A 22,743-nucleotide genomic window follows, 5' to 3' on the forward strand; every position below is an offset into this window, starting at 1 on the left:
TTGTTCTATTGTCTATGTTAGTTGACTAGTGTGTGTGATTTTGGTTGTGTGACTTATGTAATTTATTATATGTATACATCTATTATCAAAGGGACTATTTCCACATTCTAGGTTTTTTGCCGATATGGATATATGGAAAATAAAAGAAATGAATGAATGAATTTGCTGTCACAGGATTGAGTGAGTGTAGATGGGGTTTTGATTGGTAACTGGATTTACAGATTTTAACTACAAGTAACTATAGTGCTCCCTCTAATTCATACTCTCTGCAGTTCACTACAAAACGTACTAAATCTTCTTAGTCTGTAGTGTCTTCACCATTTGTTGCCTAGTAACAGCTTACAATGGTGGACGTTTCCCTTAATCTGGGTTCTGAAGCTATCCCAGTGCCTCAGCTACCAACTTCTAACAGCAGCATTTCACAACAGCTGTACTGCCGTTCTGACTCGCCCACTAATTCAACAACTAACTCTTCAATTCCCTGCACTGCACTAACTGAACTGTCAAAGTCAAAGTTACTTTATGACTGTGGTGGTGTACTGCCAATCACTGCATCTTGGTACCAAGCCACTTGAAACTCATGACCAGATTTTTTTTCAACTCAAACCCTATTGTCATAGTCCTCATGTAACATCCTCTCTGATGAGAAGTTTTGAATATGCTTGGCCTTTCATGAAGTGTACGTATTGCACATATAGCATGTTATTGAAAATTCTTCATTTTGGCCTATATACAAGTCCTCTGTTACTACAGACTTTGCAAAGCAGATCATGATGATCTTATATATGTCATGTTGCAATGGTAGCTTAGTCACTTCATCAGTCGTAAGCTTGACCATCACCAAGTTTAAGCCTCTTATACTTTCACTGAACTGAGCTAGTTCAGTCACGTGATATAGAATTGGGATGGACCACACAGAAAACACCACTTGCAACAGTATTTCCATTGCTTTGGGCGTGCCGCTACTTAGCAACGGACGTTGTCTCATTGTTTGTTTCCCGGTTGTTGCCTTGCAATGGGTCTACATGCTACACTGTTTCTAACATCTGCTTTAATGCTGCTGATGTTTTGGTGATCCATTGCTTAGGGATGGCTTGCTTGTTTATTGAGCCATTACCTAACAGCAGATGATTTTTCAGTTACCATGCAACAGTGTGATACAGTTATATCTGAATTTAATAGAAAATTCTTGAATCACAACCCAGAGGACCTCTTCACCCACAGTAAAGAACATCAACATTCAAGACCTTGACAACAGAAACTATATTGGTTTTCAACAGAAGATAAATGAATTATAGTGTTTATTATTGAAAGAGGAAAACTTGAATTATTATCACCTTAAGAAAAAAAATAATTTTTAACTCTTTAACTTTTAGGTAAATATACTGTATTTACGCATGTATAGGCCGCATATTTTTTGCCAAAAATTCAAGAGGAAAACTGGGGTGCAGCTTATGTTTGAAATATTCGAAATCACACTTCATTTAAAAAAAAAATTATATTCATAATTAGTAATACTCCTGAAATAATATTCCAAGAAAATTATTTTTTCTATAATTTCTGTCTGAAAATTGTGCTGCGGCCTATACATGCGTAAATACGGTAATTAGTTCTTCTCTTAACAAGGGGCTGATAACAGTGAAACAACTTATGACATAAGATATATGTAAGGATGACCATGTAAAACTGAAATATGTTGTACGAATTAGAAAAAAAGAAATATGACAGTATAGCAATAACAGTGCAGTCATTGCATTTTATACTTACAAATGTTATTATGTTGTACAGTAGAGCCCTTGTTTAATGTTTATTGATTTAAGGGTTTTCTTCTTTTAATATTCAATTTCAATGATTCCAAGTAAATAAACTCAGTGCTAAGTTACCTCCATTTCAAATTTTCTTCTGTTTGTTGTTCAGACCCACTGCTTCCTAATGAAAACTTAAATGAGGTTTTCATTATACATAGTACTTAATAATAAATCAGACCCACAATTATTTCACCACAAGAAATATTTTTTTCACACATTCTGCTTGATGAATGGCTTGTCCCATTGCCACTTTGATAGAAATTTGGAGCTGTCTCTAGATAAAAGCATTGCAATAATGAGAAAGTTCAAGTATTCTCATATAAACAAATAGAGGTCAGATAATTTGTTGGTTTCATGCTTGTCACTGTTAGAAATGATTTTGAAATAAATGACATGTTAAAGACTGTAGTCACTACTTTACAATTTATAAATTTCTTTACAGATTTTCAGTTTGAAACTGTTGCAGTAGTTAAAGAAAATTTTCCTGGATCTCTAAAGGCCTTAAAAGGGAAGAAATTTTGTCACCCAGGTTTCAGCAAGTCTCAGTTATGGAGTGACAGAGTACTCAAGGTTAAGTAACAGCAAGGTTCAAAGTGTCTGTTTCTAAAGGGCCACAGACATCAACTCAGAATTTGCACACTATCTGTAGCTTTGCTTTTCTGGGCTGGATATCTTAATTAATTTCCTGACAACTTTAGTTATAATGCTTTATATGCTACATACAATTATCTTATAAAACATTAATCTTAATTTACTTATTGTTGGTTAAGAGCAGTGAAAGAAAAACCTTCTGTCATGTCTCAACATTAAAAGTTAGCAACAGAACAGAAATTGCTTATTACTATGGAGATATTCTTAAAGAATAAGGTTGCTAGAATTCCATTTACTGTCTGTATTTTTTGAGGAGTTCTATTCAACAGGAATTAGCTTCTTTTCTTGTTGTTTGAGTCGCTATAACTAAGAGTACTCAAATTCCTTTCTCTTCTTGTATTGTTGCTGCAGTAAGAGCTCCTACATAAAAAAGAATTAAAGATAACAGAAACTGATTAATTTTATTTACCTTAATTCAAATTAAGTTGTTGTAAAGATTATTGTTTTCTGAGATGTGACATTATGTAGTCTGGTACATTGTTACTGAAAGTGAAATAATATGCTGCCTTCATCTTCAGGAAAGTATCCCTCTTCTACCCTGAAGATGGGGACAGCACATTCCTCTAAAACATTAGTAACAATCTACCAGACTATACGGTGTTTCATCCCAGAAGGAAGTTATCTTTGTACTCACTGCCATAAGAACCTGAGATCTCTTGAATATACTGTATCTGCCCTTAGTCACCAAACAGTCTTCATATCTTATAAATCAGAAATAGCTGAACTATGGCCCTCCAAGTAAATTTCATTAATGTGTAAAAAATTATGTCTATTAGCATATTAAAAGACACTCCCCTATGGAATTGGTTAATGAGTATAATTTGGTAGACTTTGTCCTGATGTGATTATTTTTTTCTTTTCACTGAAATTGAACCATTATAATAAAGGTACTTCTAAAAAAGATGAAAACACTTATTCTGATTTCATGATAAACCAGTTAACTGGGTAAACTTCAGCAGTAAATGTAAATAATAAAATATACACTTGCAGATGATCTAAGAGACTGGTGAACTGTTGTGTATTTGTAAGATTTGAGGCTTTCACGGCGGTGACTATGAAGAAAGCAGTCTTCTGGGCTTTGGCGCCGTGTATATGTGGTGTTGTGTATTTGTTGCTTTCTGGTAGTTTAGCATATCAGCAAACAATTAAAATGTAAAAAAAGGTAAAAGGTAAAGCTGTCCCTGTGTTTAATTAATTAAGCATATGCCATGAAGACACATAGGAGAGTGGAGATATTGCTTCAGCATTCATGACCGCAGCACCAGTTGGAGGCATGTGGTCAGCTTCTTGCCCCTGCCACTTTACCCCTGGGGAAAGAGCCCCCGGTATCCATTGGATAGGAAACTTGGTGGGACCCAGAGCCAATGTGGATGCTGTGGAGAAGAGAAAAATCTTGCCCATGCCAGGAATCGAACTCTGGCAGTCCAGCCCATAGCCTGTCACTATGCTGATTGAACTATCCTGACTCATGAAATGTAGGACTATTTATACCTAATTCCAATATTGAATAAACAGACATACACACAGACATCACATCACCATTATATTTTTGGGTTTAGCACTTGGTGCAAAAAAAAAAAAAAACAGAATATATATATATTCTCTAAAATGTATGTCTTATGAATTTGTTGTATGAAGAGCACAAAATAAATGCATAATTATTAGGTCTCCATATCTGTTTGCTACATGTTTCAGCTCCAAAATTACTGAACATACTTTGAAGAAATTTGATATAGAAAAGCTGTATCAAAAGCCCCTAAGACTTTTCAGTTTTATGTTCACATTTATGATAAAACTTCTGCTTTACATAAAGATCAAAGCAGACTTTTCTAGGTAAGGGGGAAAAAGACTGCTTTACATAAAGATCAAATTAGACTCTTCTAGGTAGAGGGGAAAAAGGTAAAGCCATCCCTGTAACAGGCTGTGGAGGTCCATAGGGTTGTGAGACATCGAGGCTCCCACATTTTCTAGATAATTGGTTCACAGGTGAGGGTGAGGTTGTCAGCCTTACGTGCCGGCAGCCATTTATCCACAGAAGATTCCTGAAACTCATTTCTGTTAGAGGCTGAATTGACTCCATGGCCATAATGAGGCTGGAAGGATTAGGTCTATTGGAAAATCCAATGACCTCATTGGGAATCGAACCTGTGACCTTCAAGCTTGTAGCATAGTGCTTCAACCAGTTACACTACCACATGCCCCCAAACTTTTCTAGTTTTCTCAGAAATGGCTCATCATATGAAGACAAAATACAAAAGTCAATAAGATCAACTTTTACTCAGGATATGTCATATATTTAATGAAATACAAGCAAAATTATCATTACAGGCGTTACAAACTTTTCTCTATTATGAATTACATTTGTCATCAATAGACATATAGTTTACATTTCATTTTTAAATTTTTATCACTTGTTTCTGCCATGAGAGATCAGCAAAAATGGATGACACTTGGAATTACTGGGTTCTTGGAGCTAATCTCAATCACTGAGGTTAGTTCTTTCTAAGGTGCCCAACAGGTGTCTCCCGCCTCACCCAAGGGTGGAAACAGATCCAGTTTCCAAAACGTGTTTTCAATTTTTTTTTAGAATACTGGGCAATGAACAAAATTCAAAACCCAGTAATTCTGAGTGTCGTATGCCTTCATTGGAGCCCTTTGGAAAAATGGAAGAGCTGAAAGATATGAAGACATTGGTCTGTATCCACAATAAAAGAGCATCAAGCCCATAAGGGAATGCACATTCTCAAAGAACACATTTGGGAAATATGTGTGTGTTATATGGAAGGTCACTTTTTACCTCTTGCTAGTATAATCTGGCTTTGGGTGTTCAACAGTGTTTTGAGCTTTTTATATTAACCTTCATGTGAAAGCGTGCTAACAATTTTATTACAAGTACCTCATTTTTGGCATGGGACATCCTGGGACATCAAGAAAAGTGCTGTAACATCTGAAGAGTTGGAGGCTGCATGAATTTGTCACCAATTTATTGTGCATATAAATTTGTGCAACCAATTATACTCTTTTGTTTGAGCAGCATTTTGAAAGAGTGGTCCTGACAAGCACTAACAGTGTTAGCTGTGATGAATCTTCAAGGACAGCTGCTGAAGATGAACTCAGTGCTTTGTCATCTTTCTTCGAAAGTGCATGTCGTCCTGGGGAATGGGTACCCAGTGATCATTTGGACAAAAGATTTAGTAAGTATTTCAACTGACTTAGAATATTTGTAGTTTGTCATGTGGACATCAGCCAATTTTCAGGGAAATTTAATGGATGATTAAATACTTTCTTATACTCACAGAAAATTGTAATATAATGGGTGTAAGAGGGATGAAAGTTTGATTTACTCTCACTTATATATACAATGTGCAATGTTGTAAACCTTGAATAAATTCAATAAGCAATCACTACTACAAGCAAAGATGCCCATGGCTGAACTTTAAACAAACTTCATACATTTTATGCAAATTTTACATTCTGCTTTATATGGATGTGAAACTTAGTCTCTCAATCTGACAGAAGAATTAGGATTGAAGAGTAATATGTACAAATTGCTGAGGACAATATTTTGATCTAAAAGAGCTCACATTCATGACAATGGAATGAAGTAAAGGAAGTTTAATAATTTTTAATCTTTGCTTAGTGTTGCTAGGGTAATGAAATCGAGAAATATTAAATTGATAAGGCAAGTGGTATGACTGTGGGAAATATTGATATTCAAGTTCAATAACAAGAATTCTATTAGCAACTGAATAACTATCATGTGCTTAAGGAAAGACCTAAACCATGAAGTTAGCTAGTGGTCACACACTGGTTAACAATTACTTCATTTCAGTTTATATCTTTATGAAATATTTACTAATGCAGTGCTTATTATCTCTTGACAGAGAATTTATCTTCAGGCCAAGGATTGGAGATGTTTTGTGCCCTACATTCAAGCACATTGACCACTAGTCAGAAGACAAATTGAGGCCAAGTAGTTAATGTTTTGCCATCAGCAAATATAGAGTTTTGTGAGCAGTGCCAAATTTGAATGCCAAATTTAATTATGCAAATTAGGACATACTGAATATTTAGGGTACATTTCATGAAGCTGTAATTAATAAGTAATTTTAATGGATCACAGTTTTACTGGATGTCAGAGAGACACAGGTTTGGGTGGCAATCTGGATATCATAGCCTTTCTTGCCATTTAAGCTTCTAGTCAGAGAATGACATTTGTACAAGAAAATCTGTTATTGATTTTTCTTTCCTGTAATAGTTTATCTTGTGGGTGGCTTAAGTACAGAGTTTATGGCCAAGGTACAATTCCACAGAATGGTTATGAATTTTTATGTGTCATGATATCCAAGAAGGCTCATGCACTCGCCAAGATGCCCTTTCAGTGGATCCAGAAATTCCTCATTTAAGACTGAAGAAAGTTGAGAATTAACCTTTAACGTCCAAAGTGCCCTGATCGGGCCAGGGATGAGTATGGTCGTTGTGGCCAAAGTACCCCATTTTGGCCAGTCGGGCATTTAAACTCTACTAGTGGAAGCATGCATTCACACCACTAGTACAAGCGCATGCACAGTCCTAAATATTTATTTTTAAATGCAGTAATTACCAGACAGACTTGAGTAAAACCCTAATAGAAGAATTCAAATGATACCTAAGTGAACAACAGCAAAAAAGATTATACATATAAGTTATGCCCAAACTCATCCATGAGCCAGTACTTTTATTGCAGATTCTGCAGATTGTGTTAAAAATATATAGTAAAATTCGATGTATATACCTCTTTTGTTGTTATCTGCTTGATGTATATATAGGCTGAAATGAAACTACAATATTCGATTTCACTGTGAATGCACAGAAAACAGATCACACTTTGTATCTCAGCCACGATGAAATTGTCTGTTAACAACCCTAGAAAGGGCAGTATCTCTTGCAGCTATAACGGAAAGTCTTAGCACTGAAGAAGGGACCCCTCTAGCTTTCTCTTGATAGCCATTCTTTCAATCTTGTGTCTTTTAATCAAAAGATTCGAAAATCCGAAGAGTGTAAGCAGTGCTTACACCAGGGACTGCTAAAATTTGTCAAGTGTTACAAACAGAAATTAATTTATAATGCAGAACAACTCTGTGAAGTACTGGGAAACCATTTTTGCAGTACTCATCAAAATTAAAAGAAAAAAAAAATGAAAATAGAATATAACTCTGTATAAAATTTTTCAAACCTTCCGTTATAATATGTTCTTTGCTGATACAAACAAAGTTAATTCCATGTAAGATTTGAGGCTTTCACAGCGGTGACAGACACAGTCTGCTTTTACCGGTTCTCACGGTCTCTTCGCTTGCAGATTTCTTATATTTTTTCTTCTACCCTGAAGATGGAGGCGATACGTTCCTCCGAAACGTCGGTTAACACCAAATATACACGGCGCCAAATCCCAGAGGACTGCTTTCTTCAAAGTTAATTCCATCCATTTATCATAGAAATTGAGTTAGATACAGCATTTTTAAACACAATGCTTAAAATTGTATAAGCACCCTGACAGGAATGGACATTTAAATGCAGAGTAGCGATGGGGATTTAAACACACATCAGCAGCAGGCATTTAAATAAACCCTGGCCAGCTCAAGCTATCGCCATTTCAGAAGTCCGGCGTTTAAAGGTTAAACTGATTGCATGCTGCCATCTAATGCCAAGGCCACAAGTGCAGAGAGCTTTACTTCCATACACGTTATGCCTTCATGCAATTGCGGTGCTTAGGCACAGCAGTAACTTTCTCTTTTTGTATGTTTACAGAGAGGAAATATTCAAACCTGTGTAATTTGTGTGATCCAGCTGCTGGATGTTACCATAAACCTCAAATGGATTCCAGTGGGTATGCTACTCTTGACTGTCTCACAAAGAAAGGTGGTGATGTTGCTTATGTAGCATACTATTCTGTACAGGAATACTTTGGCGTAAGTATTAAAAAAAACACATGTCAGTAACATACATACTGGCATATGAAATATTTATCTGTTAATTTTTTAATATAGTGATGAATCACTGTGTGAATGTTATGTTATTTTTGATGTGAGGTTGTTGATATTTGACATGTCCAATTGTAATTCTCTACAGCTATGGGTGAAATAAATAAATAATAATAATAATAATAATAATAACAACTGCTACTGTGTTTTTGGTCACATGATCTCATTATGGTAACTAACAAGGTGATTAATAATGGGAAGCTATTTCTGCCGAGAAAAATGCCAAAATTGAAATAACTTGTATTGTAACAAAGGATGTTCTCACACAGCATAAACAGTCTGACACCAAATATAGTTAGTATTATTTCCTTAATGACATTTTCCACAGTATGTAAAAATGGATAAATTGTTAGATAGAAATATTAGGAAATGCATCCTTAAATTATTTGACTTCGTGATTTCTACAAATTTATGTAGTAAAATGTACAAATTCTGAGTAATGCTCTCAGGCTTGTGTACCTTAATGTAGTCTGTAATTATAGGCAAATTGTTGCGCTTTTTGCGATTTCAAAAATTTCAGACATCATACCATTACTATGAATTCAACATAAAAATTTCAGTTGCAAATGTATTTACATTTCCACATTTCAAGCACAGAGTACTACTACTGTCACAGTGTCCAATATTAATCTAGTATTATCACCACTGTGTATAGTACACATCTAATGTCAAGAGTTGGACTAAAAGGTCGAATAAAATTGAATTGAATTTAATTGAACTGAACAATTGAATAGGATAACTAGGCAAGTAGTTCTGGCAAGAACTAATTGCATACTTCCCTTTGATATGGCAAGGGCTTCAGAGAAAATGTTGCATCCAGAAATTTTTCATTGCTGCATGAACATGTTTACTTTGCCATTGCCTAGCAACAATAGGGGGATACACAGACACACAGAATCTCCTTTGATATGACACAGACTGTACAGAAAACGTCACCTCCAACAATTCTTCTATTGCTGCATGTACTTGTTGCCATGGGAATGTGTCTACCAAGCAGTTGCCTAGCAATAGTGAAGGGATACATATGCAGACACAAAGACCAGTAAGAGGTATTTATGAAGTATGCCACTGAGATCGACTCAGGTACCATAATATACATACCAATTATCATAAAGATTGGTTCTATTCAGCAGTTGATAGGGGGAATACAGAGACACACAGATACATGAATACAGACACACAGAGAGAAAGATGATCTCATAAGCCTGTTTTTAATATTTTCAAAGTAAGGAAAGTAGGCCAAAAAGGGAACATGTCTTCATCTCAGCCATCTGACTCCTTCCATTTTCCAGTTACCTGAGTCATTTAAATAATTACACCAGATGTCTTTACTTGCATTTCATTAACTGAGCAATCTCAAATTCTCTGTAAATTCTAATGACATATGACTGATAATTTCAGCGAACTCATGGAAATTTAAACAATGGGCCAGAGCATTATAGGTATCTGTGTCCAAATGGAACTCTCCAAAATGTTATCTCAAATGAGAGACCCTGCAAATGGATTCAACAGCCATGGCGGTCCATAATTGTTAAGGAGTAAGTAAATTTCATTTTGTTCCAGTAATCTGAATAATGTTCCACTGATTAATTTATTGTCTTCAGACTGAGAGCAAATGGTATCTATGTATCATATATTTTATTTAAAACATAATATATTACACATTCCAATTATGAGGGCAAATGGGTAACAACATTTATTTATAATAAGGAACAGCCAGTCACCTGTTGTATTTTTTCATCAAATAAGAAATAACCCACAAAATGAACAGGAAATGGAACTAAAATGTGGGGCAAGAAAATGTGCAGGGTATAGCTAAATTCTTTGAGTCATATTTTTTGGAAATAGCAGAGAAACTCATTAAGCAATATAATAACAGAAAGTCGAATTGTCAAGTACCACAAGAAATGAATAGTTGCAATGACACTATGTTTGTTTTTCCAAAAACAGAAATTGAAATAAAGAAACGATACAAAATAATGGAAAACCGTTAGCTCATAATTTATAATTATTTATAATTTGGTGTTTTCCATTCATTCATCTGTAATCTGTCAAGACGACAGGTCCACGGTCTCTTCCAAAACAGTTCCTCCACTTGATGCGATCTAGAGCTTTCTCCTTCAAATGAAAATATCCTCTTCTGTCCCCAAGGTCATCCAGCATCTTCTTACATCTTCTTCCTCGTCTTCTGGTCACTTCTATCCACCCCTCTATGTTTCCTACAATAACTTCTTTTAGAAGGCAGTTACCGTGTAAGATATGACCAATCCAATTAGCCTTTTGTTTTCTTATTTCATGTAGGATATTCCTCTGCTCACTGACTCTAAATAACACTTCTTCATTTCTCATATAATCGGTCCAACTGATCTCCATCCTTCTCCAACACCACATTTTGAAGCTTTCCAGGTGTTTCTGATCTACTGCCCTAAGTCTCCAAGTTTCAGCTCCATACAAAGCGATACTCCAAACGTAGCATTTCACTAGTTTCTTTCTCAAATTTGCTGGTAAAAAGATTCTTCTTCTTGCTAAATGCAGCTTTTGCCATGGCAATCGTGTTTTCCATGTAGGTTTAAAATTGCAGAAGTAAAATCACTTTATAAAAAATGAGATAAGAATGTCGTGCAAAATTATAGACCAATATCCCTTTAATGTGTTTTCTCAAAAATCTTAGAGAACTTGTGTATACTAGGTTAATTTCCTTCCTATTAAGAAATAATATATTAACATAAGCCAAAAATGAATTCAGGAAACGCAGGTCATCTGGGACACCAATGTGATCCTTTCTTGAAAGCATACAGGACTGTATTGGTGGAACCCTGTTCCATCAAGGGGAAAAAAAAGAAAATAAGTGAACCAAACTAAGATGTTTTGTGATTTAACTGAAGCATATGGTGTTATAAATCATGAAATTTTACTTGCCAAGTTAAATTCATATGGAATTAGAGGTATTGCAATCTTGTGGCTTGAATCATATTTAGCATATCAGAACCAAGATGTTGAAATAAACTACAATGGTAACAGAAACACAGATCAAGGAAAATATGTTTCATCATTACAATAAATTAAACATTATTTTTGTTTTAATTTGCTTAGTGGGGGGTGGAGTCCAACTGGGTCCACTTGGCATGGTGGCCACTGATTGGCCTATTGTAGCCTGCCCCATGTGATTATGATGATGGAGAATTTGGTGGAATGAAGATTGGCCGGGGAAACCGAAGTCCTTTGAGAAAACCCACCCAAGTGCCACTTTGTCCACCACAAATCCCACTTGACCAGACCTGTGATCGAACCCGGGCCGCCGCGAGGGAAGCCAGCTACTAACCGCTTGAGCTACGGTGCAGCCAATTAAACATGACCTTCAACAGGGTTCAAATCTCAGACAAATGTTTCTTTTCTTATACATAAATGACCTACCAATCAAAGAGGTGAAGGTAATTTTATTTGCAAATGATAGAATCCTATTATTAATAGCAGAAAATGGACAGATCCTCCAGCAGAAACTAAATAGGGTTATGAATGATTTGCACTCATGGTTTTGTGCAGATAGTCTTATACCAAACACTGAGAAAAGAACATCAGCGTCATTCGATTCTAGGCAAGAAAGAGATCCAGCGAATCTTCAAACCCAATTTGGCAGTATGAATATTGCTTAAAAACCCAAAATAAAATTCTTAGGCATACACATTAGTAAATATATGAAATGGGATACAGATGTAAGGTCACTATTCTCCAAAGTCAGTAAATTTTATTATAGCAGTAAGTCTTTTAAGGATATGATGAACCCACATGTTGTAAAGAGTATACAGATTTTGCATATTTTCATGCTTATTTGAAGTATGGTTTAATTTTCTGGGGTGGTGACTTAAAATGTAAAAGTATATTCAAATTACAAAAATAAGTTTATGAATAAACAGTTGTCTGAGGAGATCTACATCATGTAGGCAGCTTTTTATGTTTTTTTAAGGTTAACACCACATATACACGGTGCCAAATCCCAGAAGACTGCTTTCTTCTCAGCTTTTTAAGGATTTACATATACTTCCCATACCTTGCATGTATATATCTGAAATATTATAATATACCATATGAAACTACATGCAGGGAAACTGGAAAGAAAATGCTGCAATTCATAATCATAACTCATGCCAAAATTTGAGCCCCCACATCCAATTTTTTAGAGCAAATGCTTCTCAGGAGTGTGTAATAAGTATGGGAATTAAATTATGCAACACATTACAGAATAAAATTAGGGAAGTTAAAAAAAGTAAGCAATTTAAAACAGAACTGAAATCTTACCTATTATAAAGTACATTTTACTCTGTATATGAACATGTCATGTTAATTAGCAGAATATGATATTTGAATTGGTTTGTTTTTATGAATTGTGTCTGTACTGAATGGTAGTATGGAGAAATATACACGTAGTTAAAATGTTTATGTAATTTTAGACATGTATGTAAGATATATCCTATATCAGTAGTTTGACCAAAAAAGGATTAATACGTATTATATTGAACTGAACTGAACTGAACCGAAGGTAAAGAAAAGACCTGGCTTGAATATTTTATAATCCAGTGCATCTGTTTCCTATTGAGGACCTCCATTATCAATTCTAAAGAAGCAATGATTGTCTAATTTGGGGGATGCTGTCCCTTTTATAATTCATGTTAAACTGTACACTGCATTTGCTGTGTAGGATATTAATAGGAGAGTAACAGAATCTACCTAATGAGTACTCTGACCTCAGAAATGGATTCATCTTGCTGGTAAGACAGTGGCCAGAAAGGTCACTAAAGCATACGTGTTGGAAGAGGGAGGGATCTTTACCCAGCATAAAAACACATGTATCTGTGACCTTTGCAGATATTGGCCAGATATTTATAATTTCCTCTGCTATGAGTATAAAGAATTAAACGACTCTATTATTTTTTCTTACATAAGTATGAAGTGGAGAATTATTTTTTCATGTGGGATAAAATAAGTGTAAGTACCTGGTCAATTTTAATTATTGCATTAATAAATTTTAATTATGTAGTTATGTAGTAGCATTAAATTAGAAAGGGATGTAGCATATATGGGACAAATTAGAAATATATACAAAGTTTTGGTCAGTAAAACTTGAGGAAATAAATGATTCAGATGACCTCATTTTATATAGGAAATACTCTTAACGTGAATCGCTGAGAATAAGTTGTGAAAGTCTGGTTAAATCTTGTGGTTAATGACAGGCTTTTGTAAACACAGCAATGGCTGTTGTATAGCTGCTTATTTTGCAGTTGTTGCCTAGCAACGAGTCTACATGACACAATGCTGTACTCTGAAATAGGAATTCATGAATTAACTGTACTCTGTTCTTTGTTTTATTCAATTAACTAATCAGTAAACCGAAGAGATTTCAAAACAGAAGTTTAACAAGAAAATCATGCATGTAGCATATATATTGAGGTATGAAGAACTGTTTTTGAAAAGAAAACTGTCATATGTTATTTAAGATTAAGAGTACTTGTACAGATATTTTAAATGCTACCATTTCACTCTTCCTGTATATTTATTTATTTGTGATTCATGTAATGATGCTATCGATCATTCAGGCTATATACATTACTATACAAATGCTAGGACAATTAGTAATTAATTAATGGAAAAGAATTCTAAGGAAAGCTGTCACAGCCTAAAGTGAGGAATTATAATGGCATCTGAATGGAGAGTAAGATGAAACTCATGCAAAATTTTCAGTTGGGGCATCTTGTTCCTGGACTGAGATTGAAATTTGTACTTTAGAGACATGAAGGAGTGCTGTCTACTTGGTCATGCTGTTCAGTACCTTGTACAATCATAAAATTCTCACTTACAGTAATCAAACTTCCAAAGATCTAATGACACAATTACAGAAAATTGTTCCCACAACAAAAGCAAGGCGTTCACATACATGGATGGACACTGTGAATTATATCATAACTGGAAGTTCGAACAAGCTGCACATAATGGAAGCTTCCCTCAGATCTTTCATTCAAAAAGGTAACTATAGTACTTTACACAATGTCCTGTTCTTTTCCTGCCTTCTGAGGTTTAAAAAAGGAGATATTTCTTTCACTTTGAAATTATTTTAGATGATACAGCATATAGATCAACTGAATTAGCAGTATCTCACTAAACTGTCTCGTCTGTTAATATTCAAATCATAGAGTCATAAATTATTCTTTTTGAGGTAAGGTACACAGTACAATTTCAAACTTTGAAACAACTGTGACTCATTTGTGTTATTTATACTATAATCAATTATTAGAGTAGTGAATTGAGAAGTTAGAATTTGCTGTGGGCTCTATGCAGGTACTATTCTAGAATTATGTGAAAGACGTGAAATATTTCTAATTCGGATAAAATAAATCATGGATTTCTAATTCTGTTGAAACTAATTATAAGATTTTCTAATTACAGGCCGGGAGATTCCACAACCGGGCAACACATTGCCTTGTCGTAAACCAATTAAATGGTGCACAACTTCTAAGATAGAAAATAATAAGTGTGAATGGCTGCGAGAGGCAGCACTAACTCAAGGAATTGTTCCTGATTTGCAGTGTGTCCAAGGAACAAGCCACTTAGATTGTTCTGATATGATTAGAAGTAGAAAAGCTGACATTATTGGTATTGACTCTAATCTAGGACCCATAGCTAGTCAGTAAGTATATATATATAAATTATCATGCTTGGTGCCTCATTACTTTCCACTGTTCCATGGAAACATTTAAACACATGTAAATAGAAACGTTGGTTTCATAATCTGCTGTGTGAAGCATATTCATGGTCAGGGATCATGCCTGTCTAAATGCTACACCAGGCATCAAGAAATTCCAAACCTTACTGCCCCCTTGCAATTAAAAAAGGATCAACTTCCTCAGAATTTCACTTTAATTAATAGTAAAAATTTCAAGACACTGTGACAAAAGCTATCATTGATATTATAATTCTGACAAGAGCTTTATTACATTGTTAAATAATGTATTCGATTACATCCAGTAGCATTACTGCAGATGGCCATTTGGTTTGTCTTTGGTATCACATTGGCTCTGCACATGGTGCATACAGACGCCATAACCATAAAACCAAATTTATTCAGGACTGAGTTTTTGGAACGTTTCCAAAGAATACAAAATTTGGAAACTGGATCTCTTTCTGTCCTGAGGTGAAAGGGTGGGAAGCACCTGCTCTGTTGGGTCCATCAGAAAGAGCTAACCTCAATCACTGGACATCTTATGTCATTATAACTACAACTATATACGAAGTTGGCCGGTCATGGTAGCCGAGCGGTCTAAGGCATGCACTGTCTTCGCTTGCTCGGACGCTTGGATCGTGGGTTCGAATCCCACTCAGGGCATGGATGTTTGTGTGCGTTTTTCTGTGTTTGTCTACAGGTAGAGGCCTTGGGAAATGTATAATAAAAACACAGTGTGTTTAACAAATCCTATCAGTCAGATCAGTGTAGAAATTTCTCCCATATGTATTCCTGTTATCAGAAATTTGTATGGATAATCAGTATGATCTGACAAACTCTTCAAGGCAGACTATGTGTTTATAGTTCTGGGATTCAATTTTTGTTCTACAACTGGCACTAGCAGTAGGTGGGTATTGTAAAACATTAACATCTTCGATTTTTCCTCTCCACTGGTGTTTCACCTGAAGATGGAAACAAATGAAGTTTCAGAAATTCATGTTCTTTAGAATACCAGACAATACACAAAGTCCCAAAACCTTGTCACATGTCATGACATTTCTCAACAAATTTCATAACAGTCTGCATATTCAAGTAAGAAGTAACAGACAAACGATTTTCATCCTGATCATTGTCAGCAGATATTAATGAACTTGGTTAAGATGTGCCTTATTCCGAAATCTTCAGTTAAAATGCCCTGACATGAGTCTTAAGAAATTCCTGCTGCTTCAACTATTTCACGTGCTTCTGTCACTTTGAACTGCATTATGCAGTTGAGTTACTGATTGATCATGATTGTTGTTTGAAAGGTGTTTGGGATACTAATTACTAACGACAACCATTGCTGTTTTAAATGATGGAACAACTAAAAAAAAATGAATTTCTTTATCAGCTCAGTATTACATCTTGGAATTCTGATTACATCAACTGATAAGTTCTGGTTATTTTATTTCGAATTATTTTGCAAAGTTCAATGGGAATACATTTTGTGTACAGTTTGACACTGTTAAATTGACATACGAAGGGGGACCCAAAAATAACCGGAACCGACCTGTTGCGCGCGCATGCTTTGTAGTTACGAGTTGTGCTGCTAGGTGGTGTTAGCTGGGGGTCTCCCGCGACTGTTAGTGAGCTGGCGTCAGTCTGAGTTAAGTGGTTTGTCTGTGGTGCTCTGTTGTGTGCGTTCCTGTTTCAACCCTTTGGCGATTAGTGAGATGGCTGACCAGAAGGAACAAAGAGTGTGCGTGAAATTTTGCTTTCTGTTAGGGAAAACTGCAGCCGAGACTGTTGGGATGCTTCGGCAAGCCTTTAATGATGATGCTTTGGGGAAATCACAGGTCTACGAGTGGTTTTCCCGTTTCAAATCTGGCAACATGTCAACAGAAGACATGCCACGCCCCAGGCGTCCTTCGACAGGAAGAAATGACGAAAACATTGCCAAAATCAAACGTGCAATTGATGAAGATCGTCGAAAGACCATTGACCAACTTTCTGAGGAAACGAACATCTCATGGAGCACGGTCCAGCGAATTTTAACCGAAGGTTTGCACATGAGACGGGTGTCTGCAAAATTTGTTCCTCGCTTGCTCGGAGATGACCAAAGAGAAAACCGCGTGAATGTTTGCCGCGACTTGAAGAGTGAAGTGCAGAACGATCCAGAATTTCTTAAAAGAATTGTGACTGGCGATGAGTCTTGGTGCTACGGGTACGATCCAGAATCAAAGCAATCATCAAGCCAGTGGAAAACTCCAACTTCACCACGACCGAAGAAAGCGCGTCAAGTGCGATCCAATGTGAAAACAATGTTGATTTGTTTTTTTGATGTGAATGGCATTGTCCACAAAGAGTTCGTTCCGCCAGGACAAACAGTGAACCAACATTTTTACCTGGATGTGTTACGAAGATTACGAGAGAGTGTGCGACGAAAACGGTCCGAAATGTGGAGAAATGGGAACTGGTTGCTCCACCACGACAATGCTCCAGCCCACACAGCTTTGACGGTCCGACACTTTTTGACAAGCAACAACAGGGTGATTGTGCCTCATCCACCTTACTCACCCGACCTGGCTCCGTCGGACTTTTTTTTTGTTTCCACGGATGAAGAGAAGTCTGAAAGGAAAGCGATTCCGTGATGTGGATGAAGTCAAAGAAAACATGCTAAAGGCTTTGAACAGTATCCAGCCTCAAGAATTCCAGCACTGTTTTGAGCAGTGGCAAAAGCGTTGGGACATGTGCATTAATGCACATGGGCAATACTTTGAAGGGGACTAATATACAGTTCAATAAAAGTGCAAAAATAAAAAATAACAAAAATAAATTCCGGTTATTTTTGGGTCCCCCCTCGTATGAAGAAAATATTCATTTTGTGCTGCCTATAAATGATTTAAGCAATGGAATAAGCTGTGAATTGGCCTGGTCATGGAATAAAATGGATTAGAAATGTGTCAAGATATGTTAATCATAGCAGCTTTCCTGTGCAGTGCGATTTATCTGACATGTGAATTCAGACTCAGTATTTTTGATCACGCCCTGTACATAAACCCCTTATCATGGTATCATTTAACTTACTACATGGCAAATTTACAACAGACATGGATGAAGATGAAACTTAGATTAAGTAATGTATACTGACCTATTCTACATTCTTGACCTGGAGGATCCATGGAATATAAATAAATTTGATTCTGTTCTATTGTACAAAGCAATGCTACTGACAGGTACAGTACGCATAAATATAATATAAACAAAAATATAATAATGACAGTGCTAAATAAATGACAAAGTAATATTTTGAAGAATGCCATGTTCTGGGATGTGGCACTGTGTAGATATTTTGTTAACCGATGTTTTGGAGGAACGTATCACCTCCATCTTCAGGGCATAAGAAATCTGCGAGTGATGAATCAGCGTGAGCAGGTGTCTGTAAATGGATGTGATACATTCCTCTGAAACTTCAGTTAAAAAAATATATCTACAGTATATGGCGCCACATCCCAGAAGATGGCATTCTTCATAGTCACTGCCATGAAAACCTCAGATCTTGAGTAATATGTTGCGTGATGCTCATTCTTCTATTACACTCTACCAGGTTTTTATAATTTTATCTTCCTCACCTTTATACTCTGAAATAGACAGACTGGTTAAGTAATGCAACCTGAAATAAACTAAACTAACTAAGCAACAAATTAATTTAATTTAACATTGTACAGAAACTTTTGTGGTATCAGTAATTTCCTTTGAGTACTGATTTCAGTAAGTGTACTATTATGAGTAGTCATGAAATAATATTGATCTGGACTTATTTAGTCATGAGCCAATCTAAGAATTTTAAATTGATAAGTATTCTCCTTGGCTTCCATTCTCCTTCCATTTGTGTCAGATATCTTGGTTTAATTATTGTAGCAACAATGGAGTACAAACAATACAATACCTTTTCTCAGCTAACCTCTCAAATACGTATTCTCTTTAGCACTTTATTCTCAAAAACAGTGCTATTCATTTCCATTCTTTCCTAAAAATTAACATCAAATGTTGTATGCTTGATAACATGCATTTCTAGACTTTGCAGTAACCTGGACTCGTCTTGAACTTAATATTTATCACGTGATTCATAGTTATTCTGCTAGAGTGCCTTAATTTATTCATTTTAATTTTCTGTTTTAATCTAATCAAACTCCTATTCTTAGGCTTTTCCCTGTTCTTCCTAGAGAACTTAATGTATAATGTATTACGAATGGTAATAGGATATTAACTATTTCTGGATATACTGTACAAATGATAAGAAATTTTGAATAATATAACTATGTACACATAAAAAATTGGAGCTGGGATAGTGTAGTCAGTATAGCAATTAGCTACGGGCTGGATGACCGAGGGGTCAGGGTTCAAGTCCCAGTAGGGTCAAAAATTTTCTCTTCTCCACGTCATCCAGACCGGTTCTCGAGTCCACGCAACCTGCTATCCAATGGGTACCAGGGGTTCTTTCCCCAGGGGTAAAGCAGCTGGCGCACAAAACTGAGCACTCACCTCCAGCTAATGCTGAGGTCAAGAAAATGTGAGTCTATACGTCCACTCTCCAATACACCTTCGTGGCATACTGCTTAATTAGTTAAGCACAGGGACAACTTTATCTTTCATTCATATATAGTTAGGTTTAGTGTTGTGTACTTTGTTCTGGGAACATGTTTTTTATATGCAGTTTATGTCTAGATTTTTTCCTGAATCTGATCTGAGAGTATGTGTATTCTAACTTGTTACACATCCTGCTTACTAGGATATGTAGAATGTTTGTATATCAATCAGTCTATAAGGAACTGCTTCCTAAATTGACTCTAATTTCTTGGTTTTATTCTGTCGCATTTAGTTCCTACAATCTCAGAACTGTAATGTACCAAGAAACTATAGAGGATGGACACTTCAAGGTTGTGGCAGTGATTAATTCTAGGACTGGAGCAGCTAATTTGACAGAACTGAAGAATAAGAAAGCCTGTTTCCCAGAGTTTGGAGGATTAGGTAAGAATCATATTTTTAATGCATATTTAAACACCTAAATAATAATTATACTTTCCTGCACCAGTTTCTCCTGTGTTATGTTAGATAATATATGCAAGAACCAAATTTTTGGAACGGTTACAATTTGGTTACATCCAGCATCTTGCTAATATGATGTAAGGAAGCCAGACATTAATAGTTAAGTTAAACTAAGAATTACTGGCTTTTCAGACTTTGTCCATCGTCAGGAAACTAGAAAAAACGTTTCAGAAATTATGAAGCACACATATTTATGGAACTATGATAGAAAGGGAGGTAGAAAAATATGTTACATACCTAGCCAACAAAATCAAGTGCATGAACACACATGCATAGAATGTGCATGCTTTATCACAATTATTATTGGACTTTTTCCTGTTTTCTCTCTCTGAATTAGCCTAGTCTCAGGTAATTAAATAGCTGTAGTGAATCTGACAAGGGATGTCCAGTGACTGAAGTTCTAAGGAACCCAACAGAGTAGGTGTCTCCACCCTCTCACCTGAGGATGGAAACAGGTCCAGTTTCTGAAATATTGTGTGTTTCTAGTTTATAGATTACCAGATGATGGATGAAGTCCAAAAACACAGTAGTTCTGTGTTTTATACACCACTGTCAGAACACTTTAAAATCTGGTTATTTTTTTTTAACTTATGGAGCTGAGCCCTTCCTGAGAAGCCAAATCTGCAGCTACTCAAGAATTTCTCAGCATTTTATGGAACCCAAAGGGGCATTACCATGTTCACAAGAGCCCTCCACTGGTCCCTATCCTGAGCCAGATCACTCCAACCCATACACTCCCATCCTCTCTATCTAAAATCTATTTGAATATTGTCCACCCACCTATGTTTTGGTCTTCCCAGTGGGCTCTTTCCTTCTGGTTTTCCCACCAATATCCTATATGGATTCCTTTTCTCTCCCATTCATGCTACATGACTTGCTCACCTCATCCTCCTTGACTTGATCATTTTAATTATACTTGGAGAAGAGTACAAGTTATGAAGCTTGTCATTATGCAGTTTTCTCCAACCTCCTGTCACTTCATCCTTCTTCGGTCCAAATATTCTCCTCAACACCCAGTTCTCAAACACTCTCAGTCTATGTTCCTCCCTTAATGCCAGAGACAAAGTTTCACACCCATACAGATCCACACGCAAAATTATAGTTTTGTATAATCTGGTTGAGTTACAGTTTATAAATGAATGCTGTATACTCTTCACTGTCTTCTAGTGGATTGTCTGCTGTGTGAGTCATCAGAGGGAAATTTTTTAAATATTATATGGATTTTTTCATTGTGTTACTTAAATATTGAACCTTGCTACTCATTCATTCTTCTGTCAGTGCTTCAAATAATATAACATGCAATAGGAGCAATTATATGACTTATAAATCCACTATTTCTGAATTTATGACTTTCTATAATTAAGGTAGAAGGTAAAAATTTCCCTGTGCTTAATTAATCTAACACCACCCCACGAAGATATATAGGGAATTTGAGGTGTAGGTCCACCATTCTTGACCTTGGCACTAGTTGGAGATGAGTAGTCAGCTTCACGCTTCTATCCCTTTACCCCCGGGAATAAAGCCCCCAGTACACATTGGATGGGAGGCTCAGTGGGCTTCAGAGCTGGCCTGAAAGATTTAGAGAAGAGAAAAATCTCTTGCCCCTGCCAGGAATTGAACCCTGATCATCCAGCCCATTGCCCATTACTGTACCTAGTGAGCTATCCTGTCTCCTATCTTTCTTCAGTTATGTTCAGTAACTCATGATCAGAATCTGATAATTGAGAGGGCAATAAATATACCTTTAAGTTCATGCATGGGTAAAGAAATTTCTGCTGAGAAGCCCATAAGTTTCCCTATTTCTGAATGAGCTTGGTCATGAGAAATATCACACCTAACATAAGGGTGAAATCACGGGAACTGCCAGAATTATTTTCGCAGAGCGCTTCCAGATAATGTGCTTGCATAGTTATGTTTAAGGCACTGAAAAATATTTTTACATCTTGCCATGAATTTGTGGGTCACTTAATTAAACACAGGTGACACCATATTTGAAAACGTTTACAATTTTCGGTGCCAATATTTGGTATATGGGCAATTTCTCCCTTTTTTTTTCCTCCAATTTTGGGGTTTTACCTGAAGTCCAGTGAGGGAGGCAGATGCTTGGCTCCCTCCTCTTCTTGATGCCTCTGGGCATCATATATAAATATGTGGGAACATCCCACATTANTTAGAAGAAGGAAAATTCTATGTACAAGGACAACACAAGGAACTGTTCCATTATTTAATGAAAATTGAAAAAGAAGCAGATATAATTATTTATGAAAAGTATTTCAAATTTGAAGCCCTGTGGCAAATATTATGCCTTCCTTGAAACTAGATTTCCCTTGCCCAGTTAGTCTTGTTGTGGGATCTGACATAGTCATCAAATTACTGGAAGCAATACACAAATTGTGCAGCATATTCTTCTAGCATGCTCATCATCAAACTACCAAGAAACAGAGAGAAAATTCCTTCTTTCTTT

General features: G+C 36.1%; 1 protein-coding gene across 3 annotated transcripts in view; it reads left to right on the forward strand.

The window, feature by feature from the left end:
* Positions 1–22,743, forward strand: part of LOC111862044 (transferrin) — a 50,744-nt gene that overhangs the window by 13,012 nt on the left and 14,989 nt on the right. For all 3 annotated transcript variants that reach the window (XM_023847108.2, XM_023847106.2, XM_023847107.2), the window contains exons 4-10: positions 2,251–2,378; positions 5,494–5,653; positions 8,247–8,407; positions 9,881–10,017; positions 14,334–14,497; positions 14,918–15,158; positions 20,053–20,201. In XM_023847108.2, coding sequence (XP_023702876.1) covers positions 2,251–2,378; positions 5,494–5,653; positions 8,247–8,407; positions 9,881–10,017; positions 14,334–14,497; positions 14,918–15,158; positions 20,053–20,201 — 1,140 coding nt within the window. The remainder of the gene's footprint in view (positions 1–2,250; positions 2,379–5,493; positions 5,654–8,246; positions 8,408–9,880; positions 10,018–14,333; positions 14,498–14,917; positions 15,159–20,052; positions 20,202–22,743) is intronic.

This window comes from Cryptotermes secundus, unplaced genomic scaffold (genome assembly GCF_002891405.2).
Source record: "Cryptotermes secundus unplaced genomic scaffold, Csec_1.0 scaffold181, whole genome shotgun sequence".
Taxonomy (NCBI): Eukaryota; Metazoa; Arthropoda; class Insecta; order Blattodea; family Kalotermitidae; genus Cryptotermes; species Cryptotermes secundus.